This window comes from Chiloscyllium punctatum, chromosome 5 (assembly GCF_047496795.1).
Source record: "Chiloscyllium punctatum isolate Juve2018m chromosome 5, sChiPun1.3, whole genome shotgun sequence".
Classification (NCBI taxonomy): Eukaryota; Metazoa; Chordata; class Chondrichthyes; order Orectolobiformes; family Hemiscylliidae; genus Chiloscyllium; species Chiloscyllium punctatum.
This window is the reverse complement of record NC_092743.1, coordinates 72646148-72665481: the sequence shown is the minus strand read 5'-3', so window position 1 is coordinate 72665481 and position 19334 is coordinate 72646148. Positions and strand designations below refer to the sequence as shown.

General features: G+C 41.0%; 1 protein-coding gene across 1 annotated transcript in view; it reads right to left on the bottom strand.

The window, feature by feature from the left end:
* The window catches only part of LOC140476793 (uncharacterized), a 567118-nt gene that overhangs the window by 297448 nt on the left and 250336 nt on the right, over nt 1–19334 (bottom strand). The window contains exons 29-30 of the mRNA XM_072569588.1: nt 8892–9046; nt 1182–1260 (exon numbers count right to left, since the gene is read on the bottom strand). Of these exons, the coding sequence (XP_072425689.1) occupies nt 1182–1260; nt 8892–9046 (234 nt within the window). The remainder of the gene's footprint in view (nt 1–1181; nt 1261–8891; nt 9047–19334) is intronic.

The following is a 19334-nucleotide window of genomic DNA, read 5'->3' as shown; positions in this document are numbered from 1 at the left end:
AAGGTCGGTGGAGTTGTGGATAGTGACGAAGGATGTAGTAGGTTACAGAGAGACATAGATAAGCTGCAGAGCTGGGCTGAGAGGTGGCAAATGGAGTTTAATGCGGACAAGTGTGAGGTGATTCACTTTGGTTGGAGTAATCGGACTGCAAAGTACTGGGATAATGGTAAGATTCTTGGTAGTGTAGATGAGCAGAGAGATCTCGGTGTCCATATACACAGATCCCTGAAAGTTGCCACCCAGGTTGACAGGGTTGTTAAGAAGGCTTACAGTGTTTTAGCTTTTATTAACAGAGGGATCGGGTTCCGGAACCATGAGGTTATGCTGCAGCTGTACAAAACTCTGGTGTGGCCGCACTTGGAGTATTGTGTACAGTTCTGGTCACCGCATTATAAGAAAGATATGGAAGCTTTGGAAAGGGTGCAGAGAAGATTTACTAGGATGTTGTCTGGTATGGAGGGAGGGTCTTACAAGTAAAGGCTGAGGACTTGAGGCTGTTTTCATTAGAGAGAAGAAGGTTGATAGGTTACTTAATAGAGACATATAAGATAATCAGAGGGTTAAATACAGTGGACAGGGAGAGCCTTTTTCCAAGCATGGTGACGGCGAGCACAAGGGGGCATAGCTTTAAATTGAGGGGTGATAGATATGGGACAGATGTCAGAGGTAGTTTCTTTACTCGGAGAGTAGTAAGGAATGCTTTGCCTGCAACAGTAGAAGATTCACCAACTTTAAGTACATTTAAGTCATCATTGGACAAACATGTGGATATACATGGAATAGTGTAGGTTAGATGGGCTTCATATTGGTATGACACAACATCGAGGGCCGAAGGGCTTGTGCTGCGCTGTAATATTCTATGTAAATCAAATTAAATCAGCAATGTGTTCCACCGATTCACCACCCTGTAGTTGAAGATATTCATCTTCATCTCAGTTCTAACTGCTCATCCCTTCACATTGAGGATGTGCTCTCGAGTCCTAGTGTGTCCTAACAGTGGAAACATCTTCTTTCATGCCCACTCTATTCCAGCCTCTCAGTGGTCTGTAAATTTCAATCACTTCTCAAAGTTGACATTTTTTTTTTGCCTATAGCCATTGGAAATAGCAATCATGAATGTCTCAGTTTTATTTCCCTGTAATGGCAAGTAAATGTTCAAACATGGATTAATCTTACAGTACCTGCTTTCATACTGTCATGGCCAATTATAATCTTTTTAAGCATTCCCAGAGTAACTGCCTCAATAGTGAAGGTATCCATCTACAATATAGAAAGGTAATATGCATTATTTTCAAAATGATTGAGGAAATAAGTTGTAAGAAACTAAACACCAATCCTATCTTATTGCAGTAAGACATTAAGTACTTAGGCAATCACAAGGATTTCAAGACTTCTGCCCATCAAGTGGTATTTTTTTCCTACAGGATAACTATTGTCATTTTTTAAAATGATGACATGCATCACTTCTAAAGCTTTTATGACTATTAAAATCCGAGACTATCAATAACGTGCCAATGACACTGATCTTTCTCGAGTTCAGTTCCTTGTACACATATTCAGAGAATCACGTTCAGATTTGGATAGTGTCGAAGGAACTATATTCATAGTTTGAATTGTGAATTCAATACAAATTAAATGTAAAGAAATAGCACAATTAAAACAGATTATTTTTAATTGGTGGTGCAAAATTTCTGAATATATCCTGAAAGTTATCAAGAAGCACCACAAGAAAGTCATAAAGTTAAATGAATAGATATTAGACATACTTGCAGCAGAAAGTTCTATAAGGGAATGAAGAAATAAAATTGCAACAGATTCAGCAAAAAAATAGAAAAAATATAACCACAAAATCAGATTTGTTGCAACACAGAAGGGGCCATTTCGCCCATCATTCCTGCACTTGTTCCATTATCTATAAGACCATAAAAAATAGAAACATAAGTTGAAACATTTACCACCTCACGCCTGCTCCACCCATCAATCACTTTCTTTATGTCCTCATTCCTGTATTTTCTCCATAATCCTTGATTCTTCCATTGATAAAACCATAAATTATAGGAGCAGAATTAAGTTATTTAGTCCATCAAATCTGCTGTTCGATCATGGCTGATAAGTTTTTCAATTCCAATTTCCAGACTTCTTCACCTAACACTTGTTTCCCTTACTAATCAATAACCTATCCATTTCTGTCTTAAATATACTCAATGACTTGGCCAAACTCAGTCTGACCACAGCCTTATGCAGCCTCTTATATTCTAGTCCTCTTGAAATAAATGTGAACATTGCATTTGCTTCCTAACTGCCAAGAGAACCTACATGTGAACCTTAAGAGAATCCTGAACAAGGACTCCGAAATCCCTTCGTATTTCAGATTTCTGAAACCTTACACTATTTAGAAAATCGTCAATGCCTCTATTCTTCCACCAAAATAACTAAACTTATTATCCTATCCACCACTTCTATGCTGTCCAAGTTCTTCTGCAGTTCCCTCTTTACTCAATACTATCTCCATTTATCTTTGCGTCATATGCAAACTTGGCAACAATGCCTCCTGTTCTTCTGCCCAGATTATTAATATATAACATGAATTGTTGTGATGCTATTACCGACACCTGCAGAACTCCACGAATCTCCAGCTGCCAACCTGAAAATGACTCTTTTATCCCCACCCTCTGCCTTCTGCTGAACAGCTAATCCTCTATCCAGACCAATAAATTGCTCCTAAGACTATTGACTCTTATCTTATTTAGCAGCCTCCTGTCGCACAACCTGTCAAAGGTCTTCTGGAAATCCAAATAGATCACATTCACTGCCTCTCGTTTGTCAAAGTTGCTTACTACCTCCTCAAAGAATTTTAACAGATATGTCAGGCATGACCTCCTCTTTATGAAGCCATGCTGACTCAGCCATATTTTACCATGCAATTCCAAGTACTCCATAATTTCATCCATTTTATTGACTGAGATCAGACTAACCAGCCAAAAGTTTCCTGTTTTCTGCCTACTTCCCTTCTTAAGCAGGGATGTTACATTAGCCATTTTCCAATCCTCTCAAACTCTCGCTGACTCCAGTGATTCCTGAAATATCATAACCAATGCCTCTATAATCTCCTCAGCTATCTTCTTCAGTGCAGACAATCTGGTTCAGGTAATTTATCCACCTTCACTCCTTTCAGATTCCCAAACACCTTTTCCTTAGTGACAGCAATGGACACTCATCTCTGCCCCTTCACTCTCTTGAAGTTTTGATATGATGCTAATGTATTCCACTGTGAAGACTGATGTAAGATACCATTCAGTTCCTCCACTATTTCTTTCTTCCCCATTACTACTTCTCCAGTACCAGGGTCCCAGCTTCAATTCTAGCCTCGGGCAACTGTCTGTGTGGAGTTTGCACATTGTCCCCATGGGTTTCCTCTGGGTGCTCTGGTTTCCTTCCACAGTCCAAAGATGTGCAGGTCAGGTGAATTAGCCATGCTAAACCGCTCATAGTGTTAGGTGCATTAGTCAGAGAGAAATGGGTCTGGGTGGGTTGCTCTTCGGAGGGTCGGTGTGGAATCTCACCAGGGAACTTTTATTTGGGGATTATAATAAGGCAGACTTGATTTAAAGAGCTTAGGTTGAAGGACCCCCTGGGGACAGGGATTATAATATGAGAGAATTCACCCCTTAGTTTGAGAGAGAGAAGTTGGAATTATATAACAATATTACAATTGAGTAGATGTAACTACAAAGTCATAAGAGACGGAACTAACTAGAGTTGATTGAAAGGAGAGCCTAACATGGAAGACAATGCTGCAGCAAAGGCAGGAGTTTCTGGTGGTACCAGAACAGACACCATAGAAATTCATCCCAAGGAAAAAAGAATCACATTAAGGGAAAGATGAGGCAACCATGGCCTACAGGGGAATTCAGAGACACCGAAAAAGAAAAAGTATACTGTGTGGTAGAGTAGTAGAAAGCTGGAGGATTGGGAAAAGTAGCAAGAATGCCAAAGAAAAGTAAGGGGGGGGGGAGGTGACTGAGATGAAACATGAGAGTAAGCTAGCTATTAATATTAAAGAAGATAATATTTCACCTGTATCAATAGCACAGGCTCCATCTTTAAAAAGTCTTTTTGCTCCCAGATTAGTATCATCAGTCTGAAGTTACCTTGCACGGTTCTTGACATGGACATGGCAGACAAGAAAATTGTCGCTGCACTTTGCAGGCAAGAGTCCGAGAGATCCTGCTGGATGGGGTGGTACAGAGGCAGGATTTCCTCTTACTCTAGTGACTCAGTGGTTAGCACTGCTGCTTCACATCACCAGGACGCAGGTTTGATTCCAGCCTCAGGCAACTGTATGCATGGAGTTTGCACATTCTTTTCGTGTCTGCGTGGTTTTCCTCCCACAGTCCAAATATATGCAGCTTAGGTAAATTGGACATGCTAAGTTGCCCATAGTGTTCAGAAATGTGTAGGCTAGGTGCATTAGTCAGGGGAAATGTAAAGTAATAGGGTAAAGGAATGGGTCTGGCTGAGATACTCTTCAGAGGGTTGGTCTGGACTTGTTGGGCCAAATGGCCTGTTCCACACTGTGGGGATTCTATGATTCTTCTATGATTAGTCAAGGTCACAACACCAAAACATGAAGTTACTACCCAGTTTAAGACAATCTCAGCTGTCTGGCTAGATGCCGAGTTCTGGAGAAAGGAGGTCAATGACCTTCTCAACTTTTCCAACCTACATGACATCATCTTCTCTCCGATATCTCATAATCACTATCTTTGCTGCTGTCGCCACCTCACAGCCAGACTGATATTCCATAAATCTCACTATGTCCTGTAACATTTTCCTCACTCACCCTCACCAATAATAACCCTGACACCACTAACTCTGCAAATTCTCTGCACAGCCTATTCACTCTATTGGGACACCTCCCCACCTGCACCAACAGTAATAGCTATGCCTCCCATATTCATCTCCCATAATACTTGACCCTCCCATATTCCAGAAACAAATTAACCATAGGAGGTCAGAGGAGTCAAGATGGATATTGGCTGCACATCGTTTGGCTTCTCACCACTTAACAGCAGAGGATCCGAATTCTGATACCCTGATGAGGCCTGCTGACAACTATAACAATTTTCTGTGCTTGTGTCTGCATTAGTATCTCTGGCTGATGTGCCATCACAAAAAGGTGAGCCAAAATAGGGATACTGTGAGCATCCAGGTAGGGTCAGACTGAATGAGTGTTATGATAGTAACATATAGAATCCCTACAGTGAGGGAACATGCCCCTCAGCCCAACAGGTACACACCGACAGGTACACAAAATGGTATCCCATGCAAACCCATTTCGGTACTACTCTACATTTACCCCTGACTAATGCACCTAACAATTGCTCCAAAAGCTAGTGCTTTGAAATATGGAACTATAACCTGGCGATGTGTGATTTTTAACTTTGTGCACCTAACCTACACATCACTGAACACCATGGGCAATTTAGCATGGCCAATTCACCTAGCCAGCACATTTTTGGATTGTGAGAGGAAACCAGAACACCCAGAGGAAACCCACGCAGACACAGGGAGAATGTGCAAACTCCAACCAGCCAGAGGGCGAATCAAATCCGGGTCCCTGACGCTGTGAGGCAGCCATGCTAACCACTAAGCCACCCAGTGAACAAAAACTCTGGTCCCGTCTGTGAACTGGATGCTTTTCCCTGAGCACTCTCTGTCCTTGCAGCATTCCAGTGATAGTTAGTGGTATAGCCTGAGCAGCAACACTGAAATGCAGAAATGCCCCCTGGGAACGGATCATAGATATTCCATGTGGGCTGTTAGGGACTGGCATATCAGGTGTGTTTGGCTGGTTTCCATGGAACTTGCCTGAGATGTTCATACCCATTCTTTGACATGTAGTTATTTTGGAGAAAGTGATGATTTGAATGAAGCAAGAATCTGCTCTGATTTCCATTTGAGTATTCAACATGACTAGTCTGTATGGTAGGTTTTGTAAGTATGCAGGTAAAAACAAGGACTGCAGATGCTAGAAAACAGAGTCAAGATTAGAGTGGTGCTGGAAAAGCACAGCAGGTCAGGCAGCATCCGATGAGCAGGAAAATCTACGTTTCAGGCAAAAGTCCTTCATCAGGTTTGCAACCCATGGCGAATTGGGCTGTTAACAAGGTGTTTAACAAGTAATAATATGCTTCAATTCTGAACTCGCCACACCTCTTGAAAGAAATGTAAAGGATATAGCAAGATGAGCTTGATGTTAACTCACTGAACATCTCATGTGAATCTGCCACACGTCTTACCTATTAGATTTCACTCTTCATGCCTGCATCTGCTCTCTGAATGAGCAGCATGATTTGGTGACATTCGCCTTCATTTTCCCCATAACACTGCATGTTATTTCTATTTAATTAATCATCTCTTGGCCAAAGGCTCTTCCCAATTTTGAATGAAGAGATGGAAGAGATGATCAGTAATGACATCTGCTGCTTCATGACCTGCCATTAATGCTCAGTTCTGATGTTCACATTCCAAACTTGCTCTAGACATTATTACACCTTTGCAATTATTATTACCCCCCATTATTAGCCCCATGAATGCAAGATGAGAGATGAAAAGAATGATGAGGGTAGAGTGGTGGACGTGATCTATGTGGACTCCAGTAAGGCGTTCGACCAGATTCCCCATGGGAGACTGGTTAGCAAGATTAGATCTCATGAAATACAGGGTGAACTAGCCATTTGGATACATAACTGGCTGGGAGGTAGAATACAGAGGGTGATGGTGGAGTGTTTTCAGACTGGAGGCCACGAGGATCGGTGCTGGGTCCACTATTTTTCATCATTTATATAAATGATTTGGATGTGAATATAGGAGATATAGTTAGTAAGTTTGCAGATGACACCAAAATTGGAGGTACAGTGGACAGTGAAGAAGGTTACCTCAGATTACAATGGTATCTTAATCAGATGAGCGAATGGGCTGAGGAGTGGCAGGTGGAGTTTAATTTAGATAAATGCAAGGTGCTGTACTTTGGGAAAGCAAATCTTAACAGGACTTTTATACTTAATGGTAAGGTCCTTGGGAGTTTTGCTGAACAAAGAGACCTTGGACAATAGGTTCATAGTTCATTGAAATTAGAGTCGCAGGTGGATTGGATAGAGAAGAAGGCATTTGATAGGCTTTCCATTATTGTTCAGAGTATTGAGTATAGTAGTTGGGAGGTCATGTTGCAGCTGTACAGGACATTGGTTAGGCCACTTTTGGAATATTGTGTACAATTCTGTCTCCTTCCTATTGGAAGGATGTTGTGAAACTTGAAAGAGTTCAGAAAAGATTTACAAGGATGTTGCCAGGGTTGGAGGATTTGAGCTACAGGGAGAGGCTGAATGGGTTGGGGCTGTTTTCCCTAGAGTGTCGGAGGCCGAGGGTGATCTTATAGAGGTTATAATATCATGAGGGGCATGGATAGGATAAATAGACAAAGTCTTTTCCCTGGGGTGGGGGAAGTCCAGAACTAGAGGGCATAGATTTAGGGTGAGAGGGGAAAGATATAAAAGGGACCTAAGGGGCAAAGTTTTCAGAGAGAGGGTGCCAGAAGAAGTGGAGGCTGGTATAATTGCAAAATTTAAAAGGCATCTGGATGGGTATATAAATAGAAAGGGTTTAGGGGGATATGCGCCAAATGCTTGCAAAATGGGACCAGATTAGGTTAGGATAGCTGGCTGGCATAGATGAGTTGGACCAAAAGGTCTGTTTCCGTGCTGAACATGTCTATGACTCCAAGACTAAGACAACATTCAGCTTAATATTCGGCCCAACAAGTCCACACCGACCCGCCAAAGTGCAACCTACCCATACCCTTACATTTACCCCTTACCTAACACTACGGGCAATTTAGCATGGCCAATTCACCTGCACATCTTTGGACTGTGGGAGGAAACCGGAGCACCCGGAGGAAACCCACGCAGACACGGGGAGAACGTGCAAACTCCACACGGTCAGTCACCTGAGGCAGGAATTGAACCCAGGTCTCTGGCGCTGTGAGGCAGCAGTGCTAACCACTGTGTCACCGTGTTGCCCAGTAAGGGCACACATAAAAATAAAGTCAACATAAGAAAAAGGAAAACATTCTAATCACTTACTTTCTCAGTGCCAAAATATCACTGAAGGAGCTTCACAAAAAACATTTCTAGTAGTCTTTGCTACTTCTTCAACAATACTTTATTCTGTAATGTAAGAGTTGCTTGCCATTGATTCTGTAGTTTTAGCTCTACTTACAATTCAACTGATATGGTTTTTCTCCAGGTGCTCCGGTTTCCTCCCACAATCCAAAGATGAGCAGGTTAAGTGAATTGACCATGCTAAATTGCCCATAGTGTTCAGGGATGTGTAAATTAGGTGTATTAGTCAGGGGTAAATGTAGTGTAACAGGGTAGGGGGAATGGGTCTGGGAGGGTTACTCTTTGGAGGTCAGTGTGGACTCGTTGGGCCAATTGGTCTTTTTCCACACTGTAAGGATTTGTGATATTGAAGACCCTATCCCAGCAGTTCTTCTTTAAGCATGCAATACTTTATTAGATCGAGTCATTTGTGACTGACATTCGTGCATATTTAAAGGGAAAAATAGCTAAAATTTTGAAAGAGAAGTATGTACAACAGTTTTAAGAAAAAGCTACACAATATTTTGAAATGCTTCAAACAAGAATTCAAATGGTCCAAATGGTCCCTCTCCATCCTGGAAGTGTCTTTCCTTCTAAGATATTAAATAATAATATTTGAACAAATTATTCTGTACTGTTCTTTCTACATTACTACACCATTACATCAAGCAATGAAGTATGAAGCAAACAAAATGTTTTGCATTTAATGTTGTTCTTTTGTTTTGTTACCTGATCTTTTTGGAAGATTATCTGATTGTTTTGAGACTTGTGCAGCTTCCGTTTCCCTGAATCTCCTTTTTCACCAAATATGTTGATGTAAACATTGGCATCTGTCTCTGCTCCAGGTTTATTACCAGTAAACACATGGATGTGATAAAATAAGACTGCCACATTTTTTTAAAAGAGGGAAAACACAACATTTCATGTCAAAATCATATATTAAGTCCATTCATTACATTCTGTAACATTTTATTCATTGAGATCTAAACACCACTACCACTACTAGACAAAGTAGAAATTACTCAGCTGCTCCATGAACCCTCACCATCTTTTGTGCAGGAATTTTCCAGAATAGCCACAAACTCTTCCAGGACTTCAGTGTGCAAACTCCAGGTTTCAACTTTGTGAGATTTCTATGGTGAAATAAATGGTGAAATCTCCATCCACCCTTTACCACGTTACCTGAATCAGATAGAGACTGGGGCAAAGGTCAAGGATAGGAAGTCCACATATTGGGAATACCTGTATACCTGGCTTAACAGGAAGATGGGCGTGGTTTTGAGTTAGAAAAGATATACACTGCTACAGGACAGTCAGCCAAATTGAGTCACAGTGGAACTAAAACTTTCATAGACCCTCAAAATTTATTTCAATGTTCCGAACAGATGTTTTGAAGAATCAACCTCAGACTTTGTGAATATTTGATTCTTTGTAGCTGAAACAAAAGACTTAATCTATTAACAATACAATGACTTTAATGGAGCATAATTATTTTTTTTAAAAAAGTAATCATGTTAATTTTAATGATTTAAACCCAAATATAAAGAACAAAGAACAATACAGCACAGGAACAGGCCTTTCAGCCCTCCAAGCCTCCACAAACACATTTTGCCCTTCTATATGAAAACTCTCTTCACTTACATGATCCTGAATCCTTCTATTTCCTTCCTATTCATGTATAGTGTATTTATCTAGGTGCTTCTTGAATGTTGCTATTGTGTCTGCTTCCATCACCTCCTTTGTCAATGCGTTCCAGGCACTTACCACTCTTTATGTGAAAAAACTTGCCTTGCACTTCTCTTTTAAACTTCCCCCAGCACCTTGAACTTGTGTCCCCTAGTAATTGACCACTGCATCCTGGGAAAAAGCCTCATAGTTTCCACTCTATCCATGCCATCCATAATCTTATGAAATTCTATCAGGCCACCCCTCAACCTCCTGCATTCCAGTGAAAACAAACCCAATTTGTTAAACCTTTCTTCATAGCTAAAATCCTCTATACCAGGTAACATCCTGGTAAACCTTTACTGTACCCTCTCCAAAGCATCCACATCCTTCTGATAATGTGGTGACCAGAACTGTATGCAATATTCCAAGAGTGTCCTAACTAAAGTTCTATAAAGCTGCAGCATAACTTGCCTAACCAAGACACAATGCCCCTTCCCATGAAAGCAAGCATGCCAGAGGCCATTTTTACTACCTCATCTATGTGCGGTCACCTTCAGTGATCTGTGGACCTGCACACCCAGCTACCTCTGCATATCAATACTGCTGAGGGTTGTGCCATTCACTGATAATTTTTACCTGTACTTGATCTTCCAAGATGCACTACCTCACATTTGTCTGGATTAAACTCCATTTGCTATTTTTCTACCCCCGGCCCCAACTAATCTATATCCTCTGACAATCCTCAATAGCTTTGCTTTCATCATTGGAAGGGGCATTGAGTATAAGGATAGACAATTTATGCTGCAACCTTTATAGAACTTTAGTTAGGCCATACTTGGAATATTGCAGACAGTTCTGGTCACCACACTACCAGAAGGAGAGGGTGCAGAAAAGGTTTTACCAGGATGTTAACTGTGAAGACCAACAAACATAGTTAAAGAATAAATTACATTTTTAAAAGGAACAAAATTGTACAAATTACTTCAGCAGTTTTCATGATATGTTATTCCATAGGTGTACATGAATGTTTCTTGGTTGATTTTCTGAAGACATTCACTCTGAGGAACTTACAATAATATCTATTACTCGTTTCCTATTCTCTGAACTTTCAATAGCTGATTCTGGGAGGTTAGTCAAGTTCCAAATCTTAATGCTGAAACTTCAAACTCCCTCTCTCAAAAACTCCAATTCAAAACAGTTCACAATCCCAAGCTCTCCCATTGTTTGACCATCATGTTCTCTCGCAGACTTGCCAGCACAAATTCCCAGGTACTGACCTTGTTAATGGCCAAATATCTTCTACCTATTTATACATGCTACTTTCCTAGGTGTTGAAGAGTCTGTAGAATCCTTTGATCAAGACGCAACCAGAAAAACTTACAGACTTGGCCTCACAAATAAACAAGTGTTGTTTGTTTCTCTCTTCTCTATAAATGTTCTTTCACAGTTCACTGCTCCAAACCAAAATTTAAAAATATAATAACAAGAAGTCAGCAAGAATTCTAACAATACTGGCCTTCTGAAGTATGCAAGTGATTTGCAAAAGGGGCAAAAAGCTAAATTCATAGACTGCAGCCTAACACTCCCAGAATTAAAACAAAATGTTGGCTGCCCTTTGAGACTTTTCTGGGAGATCCTTAAATTTCCTTAAAACAGGAACCTTGTGTCATATTTTGGAGTTTAGAGAGGAAGCATAGGTAGGGAAAATATGCTCAAAATTGCTCTACCATAATTTTGATCCTCATAGGGATAGTGTTGATCAAGTATCCTCCTTTAAACCCTAACAAGGTCAGTGTTGCATTGTACTGATACAAAACTAAAATTATACAGCCCAAAAAAATCAGCTCTGTTTATTATATTCATGCCAGCTGTTTGAAAGAACTGTTCAATCACTCATTCTTCTATATCTGTATATTTTTCACCTTAAAATATTTACCCAATCCCTTTTTGAATTTGGGGTGTATTTCATAACCATTCTAAAATGGTGGACTGAGAGAAGTGTGGATCTTACAGCTGCTCCTGAGATTCAGGCTTATTTCTAAATTTACTTCTAGATTTCTCACAGTTATTATATTTCAGTCGTATATTATTATTATTTTGATTTATTTTTAGACAATTGACAATAGGTGCAGGAGTAGGCCATTCTGCCCTTCGAGCCTGCACCACCATTCAATATGATCATGGCTGATCATCCTTAATCAGTATCCTGTTCCTGCCTTATCTCCATAACCCTTGATTCCACTATCCTTGAGAGCTCTATCCAACTCTTTCTTAAATGAATCCAGAAACTGGGCCTCCACTGTCCTCTGGGGCAGAGCATTCCACACAGCCACCACTCTCTGGGTGAAGAAGTTTCTCCTCATCTCTGTCCTAAATGGTCTACCCCGTATTTTTAAGCTGTGTCCTCTGGTTTGGCACTCACCCATCAGTGGAAACATGTTTCTTGCCTCCAGAGTGTCCAATCCTTTAATAATCTTATATGTCTCAATCAGATCCCCTCTCAGTCTTCTAAACTCAAGGGTATACAAGTCCAGTCGCTCCAGTCTTTCAGCGTAAGGTAGTCCCGCCATTCCAGGAATTGACCTCGTGAACCTACGCTACACTCCCTCAATAGCCAGAATGTCTTTCCTCAAATTTGGAGACTAGAACTGTACACAGTACTCCAAGTGTGGTCTCACCAGGGTCCTGTACAGCTGCAGAAGAACCTCTTTGCTTCTAAACTCAATCCCTCTTGTTATGAAGGCCAGCATGCTATTAGCCTTCTTCACTACCTGCTGTACCTGCATGCTTACCTTCATTGACTGGTGTACAAGAACACCTAGATCTCTTTGTACTGCCCCTTTACCTGAATTGATTCCATTTAGGTAGTAATCTGCCTTCCTGTTCTTGCCACCAAGGTGGCTAACCATACATTTATCCACATTAAACTGCATCTGACCACTCACCTAACTTGTCCAGGTCACCCTGTAATCTCCTAACATCCTCCTCACATTTCACCCTGCCACCCAGCTTAGTATCATCAGCAAATTTGCTAAAGTTATTACTAATACCATCTTCTATGCCAGAGACCCGGATTCAATTCCCACCTCAGGCGACTGACTGTGTGGAGTTTGCACATTCTCCCCGTGTCTGCGTGGGTTTCCTCTGGGTGCTTCGGTTTCCTCCCACAGTCCAAAAATGTGCAGGTTAGGTGAATTGGCCATGCTAAATTGCCCGTAGTGTTAGGTGAAGGGGTAAATATAGGGGAATGGGTCTGGGTGGGTTGCGCTTCAGTGGGTTGGTGTGGACTTGTTGGGCCAAAGGGCCTGTTTCCACACTAAGTAATCTAATCATATATATATATATATATATATAAAATTAACATATATTGTAAAAAGCTGCGGTCCCAGCACTGATCCCTGCGGTACCCCACTAGTCATTGCCTGCCATTCCGAAATGGAGCCGTTTATCACTACTCTTTGTTTCCTATCAGCCAACCAACTTTCGATCCAAGTTAGTACCTTGCCCCCAATACCATGCGCCCTAATTTTGCTCACTAACCTCCTATGTGGGACTTTATCAAATGCTTTCTGAATGTCCAGGTACACTACATCTACTGGATCTCCCTCGTCCATCTTCAGAGTTACATCCTCAAAAAATTCCAGAAGATTAGTCAAGCATGATTTCCCCTTCATAAATCCATGCTGACTCTGACCCATCCTGTTACTACTATCCAAATGTGTTGTAATTTCATCCTTTATAACAGACTCCAGCATCTTTCCTACCACTGAGGTCAGAATAACTGGTCTATAATTTCCTGCTTTCTCTCTCCCACCTTTCTTAAAAAGTGGTACAACATTAGCCACCCTCCAATCCGCAGGAACTAATCCCGAATCTATTGAACTCTGGAAAATAATCACTAACGCATCCACGATTTCTCGAGCCACCTCCTTCAGTACCCTGGGATATAGACCATCAGACCCCAGGGACTTATGAACCTTCAGACCTAACAGTCTCTCCAACACCAATTCCTGGCAAATATAAATTCTCTTAAGTGCAGGTCCTTCAGCCACTGTTACCTCAGGAAATTGCTTGTGTCTTCCCCAGTGAACACAGATCTGAAGTAACAATTCAATTCTTCTGCCATTTCTTTGTTCCCCTGTTTCTGTCTTCAAGGGCCCAATTTTAGTCTTAATCATTTTTTTGCTTTTCACATACCTAAAAAAGCTTTTACTACCCTCCTTTATATTTTTGGCCAGTTTATATTCATACCTCATTTTTTTTCTCTGCGTATTTCCTTCTTAGTAATCCTCCGTTGTTCTTTAAAAGCTTCCCCGTACTCCGTTTTCCCACTTATCTTTGCTATGTTATACTTTTTCTCTTTTAACATTATATTTTTCTTAACTCCCCTCGTCAGCCATGGCATCCCATGCGTCCTCCTACGATCTTTCTTCCTTTTTGGAATGAACTGATCCTGCATCTTCTGCATTCTGTACAGAAATATCCGCCATTGTTCCTCTACTGTCATCCCTGCTAAGGTATTGCACCATTGAACTTTGGCCAGCTCCTCCCTCACAGCTCCATAGTTCCCTTTCTTCAACAGAAATATTGTCACTTCCGATTGTAACCTCTCCCTCTCAAATTGCGGATTGAAGCTTATTGTATTATGGTCACTGCCTCCCAATGGCTCCTTCACTTCAAGGTCCCTGATCAATTCTGGTTCGTTGCACAATACCAGATCCAGAATTGCCTTCTCCCTGGTAGGCTCCAGCACCAGCTATTCTAAGAATCCATCTTGGAGGCACTCTACAAAGTCTCTTTCTTGAGGTCCAATACCATCCTTATTCTCCCAGTCTACCTGCATGTTGAAATCCCCCATAACAACTGTCGTAACATCTTTGCGACAGGCCAATTTGAGCTCCTGATTTAACTTACATCCGACATCCAGACTACTTTTTGGGGGCCTGTAGATAACTCCCAAGAGGGTCTTTTTACCCTTAGAATTTCTCAGCTCTTTCCACACTGACTCTACATCCCCTGATTGTAGGCCCCCCCGCGCAAGGGACTGAATATCATCCCTTACCAACATGGCCACCCCACCCCCTCTGCCCATCAGTCTGTCCTTATGATATCATGTGTAGCCTTGAATATTCATTTCCCAGGCCCTGTCCACTTGAAGCCACGTCTCCGTTATCCCCACAATATCGTATCTGCCAATTTCCAAAACAGCCTCAAGCTCATCCATCTTATTTCTAATGCTTCGTGCATTCATGTATAGTATTTTTAAATTTGTTACTGCCCTCACCCTTCCCATCAACCCCTATTTCACTCAACCTTACAGCATGATCCCTTTTTGAGTTTTCTGCTTCAATGATACAGTTCTCTTTCTTGACTTCCCTTGCTCTAACTTTCCCTTCAATTTCCTTCTTAAACATCCAGTTTATCCCCTCCACCCCGCTACTTCGTTTAAACGTAGCTGTGTTGCAGTAGCAAACCTGCCTGCCAGAATGCTGGTCCCTAACCTATTAAGGTGCAAACCGTCTCTCTTGTATAATTTCTGCTAACCACAAAACATACCCCAGTGATCCAAGAGTTTAAATCCTTGCTTCCTGCACCAGTTCCCCAGCCACACGTTCAAGTCCATTATCTCCCTGTTTCTGGTCTCACCAGCCCGAGGAACTGGAAGCAAACCGGAGATAACCACCTTGGACGTCCTGCTTTTCAGCCTTGTTCCGAGTTCTCCGAAGTCCCACTGTAGTATGTTCTTCCTCTTCTTCCCGACATCATTTGTGCCGACATGTACATCACGTCTGGCTCTTCACCTTCTTCCTTGAAGATGTTCTGCACTCTGTCTGTGATGTCCTTTACCCTGGCACCAGGAAGGCAACACACCATCCTTAAGTCCCGCCTGCTGCCACAAAAACCCTGGTCAGTTCCTCTCACGATGGAGTCCCCTATTACCACAGCTCTGTGTGATGTCCGACTCTTCCGCTCTGCCTCCATGCCAACTTTTGATTGACAGACCTGGCCGCTTCACGGGACTGGCAGTGTCATCTGTCTCTACTGTTTCCAAAAGATTCAACTTGTTCCTGACAGGTACTTCCCCCAGCGTCTCTTGCACCTGTCTCCTCTCTGCCTTCCTTTTATACTCAAATTCACAATAAAACACTCCAAAAATAGAAAAAGCACATGTTTTTTTCAGTTTGAATTCTGTTAATGGACATTTTGATTCAAAATGAATTCTGTTAACAGACCCTTTTGGAGAGACCTACAAATGGATAACTCGGTTTTTCTTATACAATTATGTATGTTGAAAAATTTTTTTTAACATCGCTAAAGAGATTTTTTTGTATATCACCGAGAAGAGTTTTGTTTAAGAAAGGAGTTGTATTTGCAGAGCTATTGGAGAGGCTTATATGTGAATGGCTCTGGAATGAGTATTTTTTATCAGAAGATTGAAAACTATCTGCTGGACAACTTAAGCAGGAATTTTTCTTTAATTTGATTGTTCAGCTAAATGGTTGATATCATTTAAGATTTATATGTTTGGTTTTTAAAAATTTCTTATTTTTTGCATGCTTAATATTATCTCTGAGTAAAGAAAGTTAGTTCATTTTATAGATATAGTAGTATCGTAAATTGTTTCTTTTTCGGCTTAATTGAGACGATACACGAGAGACAGAATTAGATGCCTAATAGATTTAGTGAAGTGAATATATAGCAGGATCAGTCAGATATATGGATGACCTTTGTCTCCTGTGGCTGTTCCTCTCTCAAACAGATACTCAGTTTTGGGTACTGTTGAAAAGGATAATCTCCCAGAAGAAAATAGTAGAGACAGTCAGATCATGGGCACTAAGGATGAACCTTACATCAGGTGGGGTTTGACAAAATTTAAAAGAATAATTGTTATGTCAAGGACACAGACAGGAGATTCTGCGGCAGTGACCATGAATCTAGAATGGTATATTCCTTTCCTGGTGCCAGGATTAAAGATGTCTCAAAACGTTCAAAGCATAATGTTAAAGGGGAGAAAGAGAAACCACATGCTAGTGTACACATTGGTATCGAAAATATTCCCTACCGATGTGTACAATATAAGACTTTAAGTAAAAGATTTTAAAAAATCAAAAGTAGCAATCTCTAGCTTACTCATGATGCCAAGCTCAAATGAGGGAAAGAATAAAAGGACAAAGGAGAAAAATCAATGACTGAACAGATGCTGTAATGTTCAAGGATTCAAGTTCTTGGATCATTGGGATCTCTTCAAGGGTAGAAAAGACCTGTTGAAAAGGATGGGTTTCATCTATACTGGAAAGGGATCAATATCCTAGTGAGTAGATTTGCTAATTCTATTAAGGGACTATTAGAGAAAAGGGGCGGAGGGATCCTAAGTGGCAGAGCAAATAGAAAGATGGATAAGATGCTTTGAATCTGAAAAGAACAAGTTAATTAGAAAAGACAGATAACAGTATGTCAGGGAATGAAGTAACTCTGAAGAATTAAACTGCATTTATCTCAATGCAAGGGGTCTTATAGGTAAGGCTGGTGAATTCAGGACATGTTTGGGAACATGGGATTTGCGATGCTATAGCTATTACAGAAATTTGGCTGAGAGATGGATAGGAGGAGAAAGTGAGGACTGCAGATGCTGGAGATCAGAGTTGAAAATGTGTTGCTGGAAAAACGCAGCAGGTCAGGCAGCATCCAAGGAGCAGGGGAATCGACGTTTCGGGCATAAGCCCTTCTTCAGGAATGAGGAAAGTATGTCCAGCAGGCTAAGATAAAAGGTAGGGAGGAGGGACTTGGGGGAGGGGCATTGGGAGTGCGATAGGAGAGAGATGGATAGGACTAGCTCAATCTGCTGGATTTCAGATGCTACAGGAAGGATAGAAAAAGAAGCAAAAGAGGAGGGGGAGTGGTGTTTTTGATTAAGTAAAACATTACTGCTGTAACTAGAGGAGATATTTCTGAAAAATAGTCCAGTGAAAATATATGAGTTGAAATTAGAAATAAAAAGGAATGATCGCCTTGATGGGATTATACTATAGACTTCCCAATAGTCAGAGATAAATTGAAAAACAAATATGTAGAGAGATCTCAGATATATGTAAGAATAATAAGATTGTAACAGTCAGTGATTTTAATTTCCAAACATTGACTGGGACTACCATAGCATTAAAGGTTTCGATGTTGAAGTATTTGTTAGATATGTTCAAGAAATTTTCTTTATCAAGATGTAAATGTTCCTCGTAGTGAAAGACCAAAACTTGATCTCCTGTCGGGTAATAAGATAGGGCGAAAGTAGTGGTAGGGGAACATTCTGGGTCTAGTGATCATAAATATATTGTTTTAAAATAGTTCTGGAAAAGGATAAGACTTCCATAAAAATTAAAGATTTTAATTGGGGTAAGGCAAATTTTAATGGTATGAGACAAGAAATTTCAAATATGGATTGGGTTAGACTGTTTGAAAATAAAGGGACATCTGATAAGTGGAAGGCTTTCAAAAGTGCCATAGTAGGAGCTCAGAGTTCCTGATAGAGTAAAAGGTAAGGCTGGTCAGATTAGAGAACAATGGATGAGCAAAGATATTGAAGTTCTCGTCAAGAACAAAAATGATCTGTATACTAGATTAGATTACATTACAGTGTGGAAACAGGCCCTTCGGCCCAACAAGCCCACACCGACCCGCCGAAGCACAACCCACCCATACCCCTACATTTACCCCTTACCTAACACTACGGGCAATTTAGCAGGCCAATTCACCTGACCTGCACATCTTTGGACTATGGGAGGAAACCGGAGAACCCGGAGGAAACCCACGCAGACACGGGGTGAACGTGCAAACTCCATACAGTCAGTCGCCTGAGGCGGGAATTATTTAGATCCAAACAACTCGGTTCACACAAATCTCTTGAACAGTATAAAGAGTGTAGGGACACTCTTAAGAAGGAGATCAGGAAGATAAACAGAGCAGACAAGCCTTTGGCCTTGGCAAATAAGGTTTGGGATAATCCAAAGAGATTCTACAAGTACATTAAGAGCAAGAGAACACTGAGAGAGTGAGTAGGGTCCCTTAAAGATCAAAGAGGTTTTCTTTGTGTTAAACCTCAGGAGATGGGAGAGATAATAAATGAATATTTTGCATCAATTATAACCGTAGAGAAAGAAATGGAGGCAAGACAATTCAGGGAAATAAATATTGATGTTTTGCAAACAGCTACAGGAGAGGAGCTTCTGGAGGTTTTAGAAAATGTAGAGGTGGATAAATCTCCAGGTCTTGATCTCATGCATCCCAGGATTTTGTGGAAAGTTAGGGAGGAAATTATGGGGCTTTTTGCAGAAATATTTGCAACATCTATGACTGCAGGTGAGGTGCTGGATGACTGGAGAGTGGCTAATGTTGTGTCCATGTTTAACAAGGGATACAAGGGAGAAGCCTGGGAACTACCGACTCGTGAATCTAACTCTGGTGGTGGATAAGTTGTTGGAATTGATTCTGTAAGATAAGATTTATATACTT